Genomic DNA, 12,883 nt, shown 5'->3' on the forward strand with positions numbered 1-12,883 from the left:
TAATTCATTCCAGAGGTCCGTTCTTAACCTGAAACTGTTCTTAACCTGAAGCACCACTTTAGCTAATGGGGCCTCCTGCTGCCGCCGCGCTGCTGGAGCACAATTTCTGTTCTCATCCTGAAGCAAAGTTCTTAATCTGAGGTACTATTTCTGGGTTAGCGGAGTTTGTAACCTGAAGCGTATGTAACCTGAGGTACCACTGTACTGAGAATGCTCTGCTCTCACCAATTCCCTTTTACATTTCGGCCACACCCAGTTTGGCCGCATCTACATTGACATGTACCCTCCTCCCACCCATTGCCACCATAGGCTGACCTTGTGCCTTGTGCTCATAAAGCACTCTGGTCACTGAAGGTGATTCTGATGGTTTGTGTGTGCAGTAGAGTCACTTTGTGAGCTTGGATAACTCATGACACACTGTATTGTCATAGAAAACAGCCCCCTTGACCTATTTTGAGTGCTTAATCTTCTTAATGTATGTACTACTTACTTGCCAAGACGGGTTCTAAGATACTTGTATGCTCAATTTTCCCACCTTTTTGTCCACCTTTTTCCTTTCTTTTTATTTACTTGGACGGCATCCCTTCATCCCTTGCACATTTTGTTGCTCATCACTGCTGCCTTATCCTATTTCGTCAAGAAATTGCATAATCAAAATTAGCTTAACACCTCCTAAAACAGGAACTGAAAAAGGTTCTGAGGGAAAGTTATTAAAGGCTTAAAACCCACATTGCAGTTTAAAATTAGAATTGTTCTATTTGGGAACAGTTTGAGTAACCCAATTCTGAATAAAATGTGGAAAACAGAGGAAGAAGAGGAGCATCAGCCTGTGATAAGCAGCGCCTAAATTTGTACTCTGCCCAGAAATAAACCTATTTGTCCAGCAGTAGATTTCACCTAAGACTTCTGCCACAAAAGAAACTCAAAGTTCATATCAGTATATCTACACGTGCGTGTGTGGCAAAATATTGCATTAACTACCTGCAAAAAATGCTGGATTTTCCAAAATACAATTGTTAATTTGCCCTGTTGAAGTACACATTATATATTAAGATCTTGGACACCAGTGACCTCTACTGGATTGTAACAGAGCTTTGCATAGTAAGGGGTGAAATTGTTCTGCTCTCTTTCAAAATATTATTTGCATTTTTCCTTGTAATATGTGTTCTCTAGTGACATCGCCTTGTAATACGTGTTTTCTAGTGACATATAACAAAGGGTGTGGGTGGGTGGTTGTATGTATATGTATATATAAAAAATATGGAGGGCAATATGAAACAAATACAATATTTTTAAAATCCCACAGAAAACAGTAAGAGCAGAACAAGCTGTGTGAAACAACCTACTAATAAAAGAGCTGAGAAGGGCTAAAACCCGACCACCCAGCATTAAAATATGTTATAAGGCCTGGGAGAACAAAAAGCCTTTGTCCAGTGCACAAGAACCATGATTATTGGATGCTACAACGCTAACATCACTGGCCTGTGTAAAACAAGCCAAGACAATTTACAAAATATACTTTTTTTTTTCCATTCCAAATACACGTTGCCACCATCTTGCAGAAGGCCTTCTCGGTAGTTGCACCAGCCTTCCCATCAGATGTCAAGGAAATAAACAACTACTGTATTTGACTTTCAGAAGACATCTGAAGCCAACCTTGTTTAGGGAAGTTTTTAAAGTTTGATGTCTTATCGTGTTTTTAATATTCTTTTGGGAGCTGCCCAGAATGGCTGGGGCAACCCAGTCAAATGGGTGCAATACAAATAATAAAATTATTATTATTATTATCATTATTATTATTATTATTATTAGGTGGTGACATATGTTAATAACTTCCATACACACTTTCTTGGAAACTAGCAAGTTAACAACACAGAACTCAGCTTGCATATAATCTGAAGAGATTTTACTGTAGAATCATTGGGTGGTACACAACTAAGTCATACTCAGAGCAGACCCACTGAAACTAATAAAACTTATGTGATTTTAGCCCATTGATTTCAATGAGTCTACTCCAAGAGTAAGAAACCCTTTTCAGATTGAGGGCTGCATTCCTTTCTGGGCAACCTTCTGAGGGCCATAGGCCAGTGGTGGGTGGGGCAAGAGGCAAAAGTGGGCAGAGCATAGAATGTAAACTTTATCTTTGCATACCCTGTAACATTTCTCCAATGAAAATAGGGACATTACACATTAAGAAAAACTTCCCTATACAGGGCTGCCTTCAGATGTCTTCTAAAGGTTATATAGTTACTTATCGCCTTAGTTTGGGAGTCATATAACTCCATACCCTCCAACATTTATCTGATGAAAACAGGGACATCCTAAGGAAAAGCTAGACATTCCAGGATCAAATCAGAAACCTTCTGTAAATCCGGGACTGTCCCTGGAAAATAGGGACACTTGCAGGATCTGTCTTTGTACAGCAGGTGTCAGGGACTGGTCAGAAGAGGAATGGTGGAGACCGCCTCCCCAGCCTGACCCTTCCAGAGAAGAAGACAATTCAGAATTACAACAGGCGTTTGAGGGAGATCACAGCTCAGAGGCTGATGATGGGGAAAGCTGGGAAATAATGGGAGAGGAGGAGGAAGAAGCAGCAGTGCCAGAGGGGAGGCAGCTGGTGGACACAGTGTCTTTAGAAAGCATTCCAGACCCCCACTCACCCAGAGAGCATTGAAAGTAGGAGAGCAAAGAGCTCAAAGGCAGAGGGCACTTTTCGGCACCTATAGCAATGACACATGAGAGGGAGGGGGTGGGGACTCAGGGCAACACCATTATTCTAAGAGGCTACATTTCTAAGCCTCTCTCTGTGAATATTGAATGAAAAACGGTTGGTAAGGCCTTTTCCTTGTCTTATCTGTTCCTGGCAACTTGTCGTGGGGGTTGGATCCTCTGCAGCCTGACAGCAGGATAGTTTCTATAGTGTGATGGCCTGGGAATCCGATTCAGAGGCTGAACCGGAGGAACCCCAGCCTGCACAAGAGTCCCCGCCTCCAGGGCCGGCTGAGCTGGGGCGGGGCCTTGGATCTGAAGCGCCTGCACCTGTGCCAGATCCTCAGGAGCAGGCACCAGGTGATTCCACTCTAGCTCCGGAGGTGATTAAGGACACAGTGCCTACAGGTGCGCCTCTCCCGGCCCTGCCTGAGGAAGGTGAGTCTCCCCCTGGGTCCAGTAACTCCCCAGCCTCTCCTGAACTGCAGAGGCTTAGGGCAGAGAGGCGGGGGGAACTGGTTTCTCCCAGGAGGAGTGCTTGCCTTAAGGCCAGGAGAGGCGGGTCTCCTGGGGGCCGGGACCACCCCTGGCCTCAGAGAAGATAAAGGCCAGTCAGCCCGGTCCCAGGTTGTGGAAGCAACATCGTTGAGTACCTGCTCCTGCCCGGACCCAGACCTGACCTTCCAGTGTTCCTGTCCCCGCCCGGCTTCCTGCTTTGGACCTCGCCTCGCTCCTTGTGAACTGTTTCCAGACTAGTGACCCAGGACCGGACTTTGACTATGCCAACGGTAACCTTCCCCCCGGGACCAGCACATATAGATTCACACACCCCTTTCCATCCACCATCTAACTAATGAAGAGGCATTACCAGAGTTCAAGGACACATTCTAGTCACAAACACACACAAGGAGACTACAAACTTGGCCTGGGTAGTGGGGCCTGGGTAGAGTTCTGAGGGGCCTGGAGGGCCACATTTGGCACTTGGGCCTAAGGTGGTCTGATTTGCACATGACTAACGTTGGAATGAAACTTAGGGTGATAGCTAACTTGGACTATATCACATAGCTCCCTGCATTCTGAGTTTACTTCTGTGCCCCTTTTCATTTCATTTCCCACTCATTTTTTATCCTTCCTAGAGAATTAAGAACTGGAGGCATTACATCACTGGATAGTTCTCACATTTTAATACTCATATTCCTTCAAAGAACTCAAGACAGCAATCACAGGGGTCCCGCCATTACCCTCACAATCTGTGGTAGGGTCAGCTAAGTGACTTGTCCAAGGTTCCCATTACCAAGGGTAGTTGTGAAGTTTATCACTGGCCATTGGCTGATGGACATTGTAGTTCAGAAACATCTGGAGGGCCACAGGCTAGCCACCCCTGCCTTATGTATTAGAGAAGTCAGGTTTAATTAAAATTAGTCTCTTTTTTGATTGTGGCTTGAATTGAAAGGTTAAGGAGAAAGGGCAGCTTGTGAACTGAATTGATCATTATAGCTACCATGCTGGAGTAAAGATAGCATGAGTCCTTAAGTACAGAAGAATAAAGCTTCAGTGCTTTTATTTCATGGATAATGTAACAGCGTGGAGCTAAATTTTCATTTACATATGGTCCTAAATAGATGCAAAATGCGGAAATTTTCCTTTTTCACAAGACTTTTATCTTATTTTGCATAAGTGACTCTCACTGATGCTGTGTAGGTAACAAGACTTAAGGAGATGCCAGCCATTTGTTCTAAGCAGGGTTTGCAGATTAAAAACTTTGCCTTTTAAAGAAGGAAGCCCTTTCCAAAAAAATAAAATAAAAAAATTACAGAAATAAAGGTCTAGATCTTCACGTTAAGTTTTCAGAAACACCCGATGAAATGATTGAATCCAGTTTCCAAGACATAGACCTTTGAGGCTTGTCTGTGTAGGAGAGCAGGGGACTCAGCAGCCGTGTAGAGAAAAGCAAGCCTAATCCAATTTCACACTAGCTGCATCGCAGAACATTTCCTCTTGTCTAACAACACATTTGTTATGTACTGAGTTGAACAGGATCCAGAATGCAGCAGTCTGATTGGTCCTAGAACGATAGGATCCAGAATGCAGCAGTCTGATCGGTCCTAGAACAATAGGATCCAGAATGCAGCAGTCTGATTGGTCCACAGGAGCCACCCAATCCAGCTCCAGATGGAAGTGAATCCGCAACCTGATTGGCCTACAGGAGAATCCCGGAATTAGCCAATCACGTGGGGCCCATTGTGTAAGTAATGTATATAAAGCAGACATTCTGGGAGAACTTCCTTTCCTTCTCACCACTGTGAGCTGAATAAAGAGCATGAAATCTACTCTCGACTCCGACTATATTTCACATTGAATCGTGTTTTTGTCTTGGGAGTACTGGAGCAAGTTCCGTTATTTGACAAGGGGCAGGACTATTGCTTCAGAGGCTTACGAGGTCGGCAACAAGCGCAGACCTTTCCTCGCTTCCATGGCCAGACAAGCCTGCGAGCTGAGGGCAGCTGTGCTTGTCTAGCCAGCAGCGAGATAATCTGGCTCTCAACGAGCTGTCTTCCGACAGACACATCTCTGCCTGTCACCACAAGCAAGCGACTGTCGCCTGAGGGTGGGAATTCGCGTTTATTTCACGCCAGGAACAAGCGGCTGCCGTCGCTTCCAATATCGGAGGCGACCAGACATCGCTGCCGCCATCTTGGACGGAAACCGGAAGCTCGTCCTCGAGCTGTCACGTCTGCTCTCCTTCAACATCCGCGTCTCGGTGGTGCCCCTCACAGCGCAGGGAAATCGAACGCACCACAGCGCCCCTTCGCGATTAGGAGGCGATAAAGCCCCTACTCTCGCGAGTGTCAAACAAACGGTCTCCGTGCATTTTAACCGTAACACCAAGGGGCGGGGAGGACAGCAGAGAAAGGAGCCGCTATTGGCTACGGCGAGAGCCAATAACGTGGCTCCGTCTCCCGCCGCCGACTGTTGAACGCGCGCCGGCTCATTTCCCCCCCCCCCACAAACGGGAAGTCTTGGCCGAAGCAGAACGGCCCCGCCCCCGACAAAAGGCACCAATCGCTGCTCAGAACGTCCGCCGACGGTGGCTTGTGATTGGGCGGCTTTATTGTGACACGTTAAAAACCTTTATCCGCCTTGGCGGCGTCTGTCGCCAGATGCGCGACCGAGTTGTGACAGTCGCGCGACGCGGTGAAAACTGGCTTGTTAGCGGGGAGGGGGAGGGGCTGGGCCCTGTCGTAGTCTGGACTGAAGGTAGGCAGTGGTAGGAAGAGATACAGGGAACGGGAGAAACCCCGCTCCCCTTTTTCATTTTATTCTTGTTGTAAAGCGCCTAGTCCTCAAGAACGTTTCGTTATTCGGTTTATATCGCGCCCATTCCTTCCAGCAGTCAGCTTTGAGCAGATATTTATATCATGCTTATTCCACACGTGTGTGTGAGATATCTAGATATAGATATCTAGATACAGATAGAAAGGTATATCTTAATAACTAGTAATAATAATAATATTAATTTTTATTTATACCCCGCCCTCCCCAGCCAAGGCTGGGCTCAGAGCGGCTTACAAGCAGTAATAAAAACAAGTTGAATGATTACAACTTAAAACAAAATTAAAATACAACATTAAAATAATGAAACATTAAAATGTAGCCTCATCGCAGGAGGAGAAGGAAAAGAAAAAAGAAAGAGAGGGAGGGAGGGAATCAAATTGGCTCCAAGCCAAAGGCCAGGCGGAACAACTCTGTCTTGCAGGCCCTGCGGAAAGAAATCAGATCCTGCAGGGCCCTGGTCTCATGAGGCAGAGCGTTCCACCCAGCTGGAGCCAGAGTTGAAAAGGCCCTGGCTCTGGTTGAAGCCAATCTAACTTCCTTAGGGCCCGGGACTACTAGGGTGTTGCTATTTATGGACCTTGAGGCTCTCTGTGGGTACGAGGGTCCTAGGCCGTGAAGGGCTTTAAAGGTCAAAAGCAGCACCTTAAATCTGACCATGTACTCCACCGGGAGCCAGTGCAGCTTGAAAAGCACTGGGTGAATATGCTCCCATGGCAGAGACCCCGTGAGGAGCCTCGCTGCAGCATTCTGCACCCGCTGGAGTTTCTGGGACAGCTTCAAGGGCAGCCCTGTGTAGAGCGAATTACAGTAGTCAAGCCTGGAGGTGATCGTCGCATGGATCACTGTGGCCAGGTCAGGGCGGGAAAGGTAAGGGACCAACTGCTTGATGCGGCGAAGGTGGAAAAATGTTGCCTTGGCTGTTGCTGTAACCTGCGCCTCCATGAACAGGGAGGCGTCAAGGATTACACCCAAACTCTTAACGGAAGGCAATGGCACTAATTGGGCCCCCGCAAGAGAAGGGAGTTGTTGTTCCTAACAACAAGTAGAGGAAGAAAACTGAACACATAAAACACAGTATATTACATTAAGTGCAGCGTTAAATATTGTATTTAAAAACAATGTCAAATACAGAAACTGGGAAATATAAAATCATTGTATTAGAATGGGTTTTAAAAAAACAAAAAAACCACCATAAAGTGTTCATAGTTTTTTGCTACACAGAAACTAGCTACCTTGGCAGGAATCTCAGGGGAGAGACCCTGCTCCCCTACTTTCATTTTATTCTTATTGTAAAGCATCTAATCCTCCATAATATTTTGTTATCCAGTTTATATCGCTCCCATTCAGTCAGCTTTGAGCAGATACAGTATGTATATTATGCTTATTCCACATGAGAGAGCGTATTTATTTATTTACTGTACACATGTACACATATTCATTTCTTTTCCAATAAATATTAGGCTGGGTGGCTAGAAAAGTTTCACCCTCTTGTTTAAAAGCTTAATCCTTCTGTTCTACTTGAGGCATAGGTACAGAGACCTACTTCTATAATTCCCTGTATATGGGCCATGTCCTGGGACTAGCAATCTTTCATAGGCAACCCACTGAGCATTGCTTGCATGTTAGATCTTCATGGATCCTCACGATTTCTCAGTAGAGCTTCCCAAAGCCACTGTCATTTTCCAAATCACCTGTTATTTTTATGGTGCACTCAAGGCATGGGCGGTGGTTTGATGGTCTGTGTGCAGAAATAATAGGTTTGAAGCAGATGAGTTGACTGCTGGATCCTTTTTTGTCTTGCCCCCTTCCATCAAACCTCAGCTATCATATAAACCAGTGACAGCATATAAACGAGTGACTGCATATAAACCAGTGATGTACAGCTTTCAAAATTCACACTAAGCAGATGTCCATTGTAAGCATGCCATAAGCAGAGAAAAGAACATTGGCAAATGACTTCTGTATGAAAACCAGGAGAGCAATCTATGCTGTCCATATTTATTAAGAGGTAAATCCCTCCCCACTCTATATGTTTAGGTAAGTGATCTCAAGACTAGCCTGTGGGCACAATCTTGTGTACACACTTACTTGGAAGTATATCTCACTGAGATCTGTAGGATTTCCTTAAGAGTTAATACGTGTAGGATCAAATTGTTAGCTTTCTATTAAACAATAGTACTTCCAGTGTTCCATTACACTACCATCACCACAAAATAATGTTTTCCTTTCCTTTCTTCCTTTCAAATATAAACATGCATTGAGAAACAAGTGTGCTAAAAAAGAGGGAATCATTTCAAACACATCGTAGTTTTATTTTTCCACATTTCTTTTTCATAGGTTGCCATGGGTGATTTTGAAAAGGGTAAAAAGATCTTTGTTCAAAAATGTTCTCAGTGTCATACAGCTGAAAAAGGTGGAAAGCACAAGACCGGCCCAAATCTTTGGGGTCTCTTTGGCCGAAAAACAGGACAAGCTGCAGGATTTTCTTATTCAGACGCAAACAAGAATAAAGGTAAAAAAAGGGGGGGGTAATCGGATAATCAGTTGCGTCATGACAGTATTGCTGAATAAACACGATCCAAAGTTAGAGAAGGGAGAAACTTCACTGGGAGATTACTTTGCAACTCTTGGAAATACATTCTGAAAATATTCTTCTGATTTTATATAAAGAATATAAACTTGAACCTCTGGTTTGGATTTAACAACTTGTGCACTGCAAGTTTTATGGTCCAGTCATTGCATGGACTTGCATGGGATCAATCTCACAGAGCCCCTAATGCACCAGAACCACAGCACCAGAGCATGAGCTGCATTACTGTCCCTTGTTTGGTACCAGTGGGGATGGAGGCAGGACTAATGATGGCCCTAGCTCTATGCAGCATCCTAAGGCTGATTTGAGATGGCCAGGAGCCAGATTGGCACTGCAGGCGTTTCTTTGTTTTTAGTAGGTTTGCAGAGACTTCCTGGTGGAAAATGCTATTTGCTGTGTTAATGATATACTCCAGAATAGGCCCATTGTTTTCAGTGGGTTGGCTCTTGGAATAACTTAGCTGCATACAATCCATAATGTTATTTATTACATTTATATGCTCCCTTTCCTCCAAGCAGTTCATGCTGGTGTGCATGGTTCACTCTCCCCTATTTATCCACAGAACTTCCCAGTGTGGTGTAGTGGTTAAGAGCAGTAGATTCGTAATCTGGGGAACCGGGTTTGATTCCCCACTCCTCCACATGCAGCTGCTGGGTGACCTTGGGCTAGTCACACTTCTCTGAAGTCTCTCAGCCCCACTCACCTCACAGAGTGTTTGTTGTGGGGGAGGAAGGGAAAGGAGAACGTTAGCCGCTTTGAGACTCCTTCGGGTAGTGATAAAGTGGGATATCAAATCCAAACTCTTCTTCTTCTTCTGTGTGGTAGGTAAGGGTGAGATAGGATAACTGGCCCAGTGAATTTCATGGCTGAGCCATGGTCTATCAATTTCTAGTCTAACACTAAACACTACATCATACTGCCTCTCTCTGTGACAGCTTAAAGCAAATGGATTAGACTGCTAGTATCCTTGGATTTTCAATTAATTTTATTATTCTGATAAGGCCAACTGCAGACTGGCCATGTGCCTCCTGAAACTGTCTGACTTGCCCATCTCCTCTTGAATTTCTTCTAACAGCCATCAGGTTGTGTATACTAATAGCTATAGACACCAGGTTTTGTTCTGGCAGGCAGAGGCTAGGATGCACATGCTTACTGCCAGCTGCTCGGACCCCAGCTTATTTTCTAGCATACCTTTAGGAATGGCTTGCCTCTGATAATTCACTGCAAGTGTGCGTGCATATTTCCACATTTTGGGGAGCAGAATTGAGGGCCTCTGTTTTACAGATAAGCTTGAGCTTCTGTTCTAAGCATACTTACTTGGAAGAACGTTCCAAGGAAATCAGTTTAAGTGTGGATCAGAGGATATGCAATTATATAGTACTTTATGCTGATTTGAAATTAATTACTAAATGTGTATCATGCACCTTTAACTGTGATAGGTCTCAAAGCACCAACTAATATAGGAAGGTTTTTTAAAAAACCTTCACAGCAGCAGCTCAACCTGTTGATCAAATGTGAGAAAACCTGAAGTTATCAAAGACATATCTAAGTGAATCTCTCTACTGATATATGTTAGAGACCTCCTTGTCATATCCATTACTGAGGCATGATGGTTTGAAACAAGAGAATGAGAGATACTGACTTCTTAGTGGCTACTCCCAGATTGTAAAGTGTATGACCTTGTGAGATCCGTTTGGCCTTCTCTCTTACTGTTCTCCCCCTTCCCCCCTTTTTTTTCTTACTGGATTATTTTTATGTGATGGAGCTTCATTTATACCATTTTTGTCTACTGAGCCTTTTCCCATTTCCCACATGCTTATTTACTTATATGAGATGATGTTGTTGTTCTTGATTGTTTTAAGTCACTCTGAGCAGTAGGATTATACTGGAAGGGCAACAAATTAGTTTTCAAATAAATTAAAAGGGTAATTGAAAAGCCTGGAAAATAAGAATGCTTTTCATCTGATGCCTAACTGGCAGCAGTATAGGCACCACAGGAGGGCATTTCAAAGGTGAGTCACCAGTTAAAAGGATTTCTTCCCAGTTAACCTTCCACCAAACTGCAGAAGGTAGGGACACACAGAGGAGAGCCTCAGGTGACTATTTCCACTGAACAGGTGGACCGCTGTGGAAGGCTGCAGTGCAACTTACCCATGGTAAGGTGGCACAAGCAAAAGAATAGAGGGGGCATTAGAATAAGAATAAAGTAGCCCCAGTGTTGCAACCAGTAATCGGCTCTGACTATAGAAAAACAACAACAGACCATTGGACTTTTGATAAGGGCACTTCAGCATCTCATTGGACAATGTGCAATCCCAGCTTTCATTACATTTTTCTGTATTTAAAAGATTGAGATGACACAAATTTTCAGGAAAAATCAACTGAAAGACTTGCCGAAGTATGTGGAATTTCAACAACCTGTTGGTTTTCAACCTTGGTTGTTTAACTTCCATCTAGGTTCAGAAAATGATTTTTAATTTCAAGAAGATGATTATTTGGAAGGTTTTTATTTTGGCTTTTAAATGTGATTATGTTAGAAGAAGCTACCTTGTTCAAAGTGACACAACTTGTCTCTAGGACATATAGAGATCCTCTACTTCATGAATCCAAGTTTGATTATGAAAAAGTGAGTCAAAAGTAAATAGAATGCCAGATACATGCTAAGTATTAAATGTGTGCAAACAGTAATGAAAACTGGCTTTTGTTTGACATTCTTTCTAATCCTTTTTTTAACCTTTGGAATTAAGAACATAAGCTGTTCAAGAATATTTTCCTTTATATATGTCCCAATAAATTTTGAAATCTCTCACAGTAAAGGTGACACCAATTGGTGAAACAGTCATGGGATTAGAAATTGGTATTTCATCACTTTCTAAATTTTCCAGGTATTGTCTGGAGTGAAAACACACTGATGGAATATTTGGAGGATCCTAAGAAATACATTCCAGGGACGAAAATGATTTTTGCTGGCATTAAAAAGAGTAATGAAAGGGCAGATCTCATTGCATACTTGAAAAAAGCAACCTCTTCATGAAACATTGCAACCTCTGTGATGTCCAGATAATTCCCAGTTTGCACCACTCTTGTGTTACATCTGATGTTTATTGTCCTAGCATTTGCTCTTTAAGACATTACCTTCAAAAGGGCAAATAAAAGTTGGTATTTTCAGGTGCTCAGTCTCCTAACAAAACAAGTGTTAATTGTCTTTTGTTTTCATATGCATGTCCCTGTACAGACATTTCAATATACTTTATTTTGTTTAAAACAAAGTTCTCAGGGTTGGTTCACAGGAATGAATGAATGAATGAATGAATAAGTAAATGAATAAATAAATTCAATAATAGACCACAGAACAGAGCAAAATATGGATTTGGTTCAGTCTTCTGCCTATGGAGGTATATGCAACTTATGACCCACCAAACCAAACACAGCCTAGCAGAGCTCCTATCACTATGAGCTCAATAAACCTACCTTCCCTGACTGCCAGGAATAGCAAAAAGCAGAAGATGTCAAGAACATGGCAAGTCACGCTATAGACTCCCATCAGAGAGCTGTTGCCCTTGAGGAAAGTGAACCTACACACTTCAGTAGCGATGTTTTATTCAGGCCAACTTTTCAGTGAAATCAATGGACGAGGGACCTGCTCAGCACTCTGCAGAATTCTGCTAGAGTAAAAGAAAAAGAGCTGACCAATGCAATTGATTTAAATGAACTCAAGGGCAAGGACCATTAGATATGTATAGATTCTGCTCACCGTTGGATCACACTGCTGTAGTGCTTGGGAGGTTATGGGGGGGACTAGATTCTGATCAACTTGTATTTCATTTTAAAAATGAGCTTCATTCTTACATACAATACTTAGGTCATATTGTTCACAGAGGAAAAACCGATGATGCTGAACCCCACCGAACTACATAAGACACCCCCCACCCCACCCCCCCCGAGCAAGATGCAGACTAAATGCAGACAACCCCCTCCACAGCAAAACAAACAAAAAAGCTACCCTCATTTTCTACAATATAAAATTAGGAGGAACAGAAGAGGCCTGGGCAGTCCAGTACCTAGGTTTTGTGGAATCTTGTAAGATTGCAACCCTACCTGCAATTATCTGGATATAAGCCGAATAGGTGAACATTGCAGGACTTCTCAGAAAACGTGTTTATTGCATAGAGTTGTAGTGTTTGATGTTTCCTTGTTCACTATGTCTTCTGGTAGTCCTGGACTCATTAAAAAAAAAATTCAATGAGA

General features: G+C 43.3%; 1 protein-coding gene across 2 annotated transcripts; it reads left to right on the plus strand.

Annotated features, from left to right (window-relative positions):
- The first annotated feature begins 5,544 nt into the window (after window positions 1–5,544).
- Window positions 5,545–11,828, plus strand: LOC308458290 (cytochrome c, testis-specific). Of its 2 annotated transcripts, none has more exons than XM_080973269.1 (3): window positions 5,545–5,569; window positions 8,383–8,557; window positions 11,521–11,828. In XM_080973269.1, the coding sequence occupies exons 2-3, from the start codon at window positions 8,389–8,391 to the stop codon at window positions 11,667–11,669; spliced, it is 318 nt and encodes a 105-aa protein (XP_080829395.1). In that variant the 5' UTR covers window positions 5,545–5,569; window positions 8,383–8,388; the 3' UTR covers window positions 11,670–11,828. The 2 variants fall into 2 exon arrangements, with proteins under 2 accessions (XP_080829395.1, XP_080829394.1); XM_080973268.1 differs by lacking the exon at window positions 5,545–5,569 and adding an exon at window positions 5,657–5,967.
- Window positions 11,829–12,883: the final 1,055 nt, after the last annotated feature.

The sequence above is a fragment of the Podarcis pityusensis genome, assembly GCF_964106645.2.
Source record: "Podarcis pityusensis genome assembly, chromosome: 1".
Taxonomy (NCBI): Eukaryota; Metazoa; Chordata; class Lepidosauria; order Squamata; family Lacertidae; genus Podarcis; species Podarcis pityusensis.

What these genes read in the sequence shown, in the direction of transcription:
- LOC308458290 (XM_080973269.1), top strand. Translation starts at nt 8,389, where the DNA reads ATGGGTGATTTTGAAAAGGGTAAAAAGATCTTTGTTCAAAAATGTTCT. An exon ending in AGACGCAAACAAGAATAAAG is followed by an intron (nt 8,558 to 11,520) that starts GTAAAAAAAGGG and finishes TAAATTTTCCAG; the next exon opens with GTATTGTCTGGAGTGAAAAC.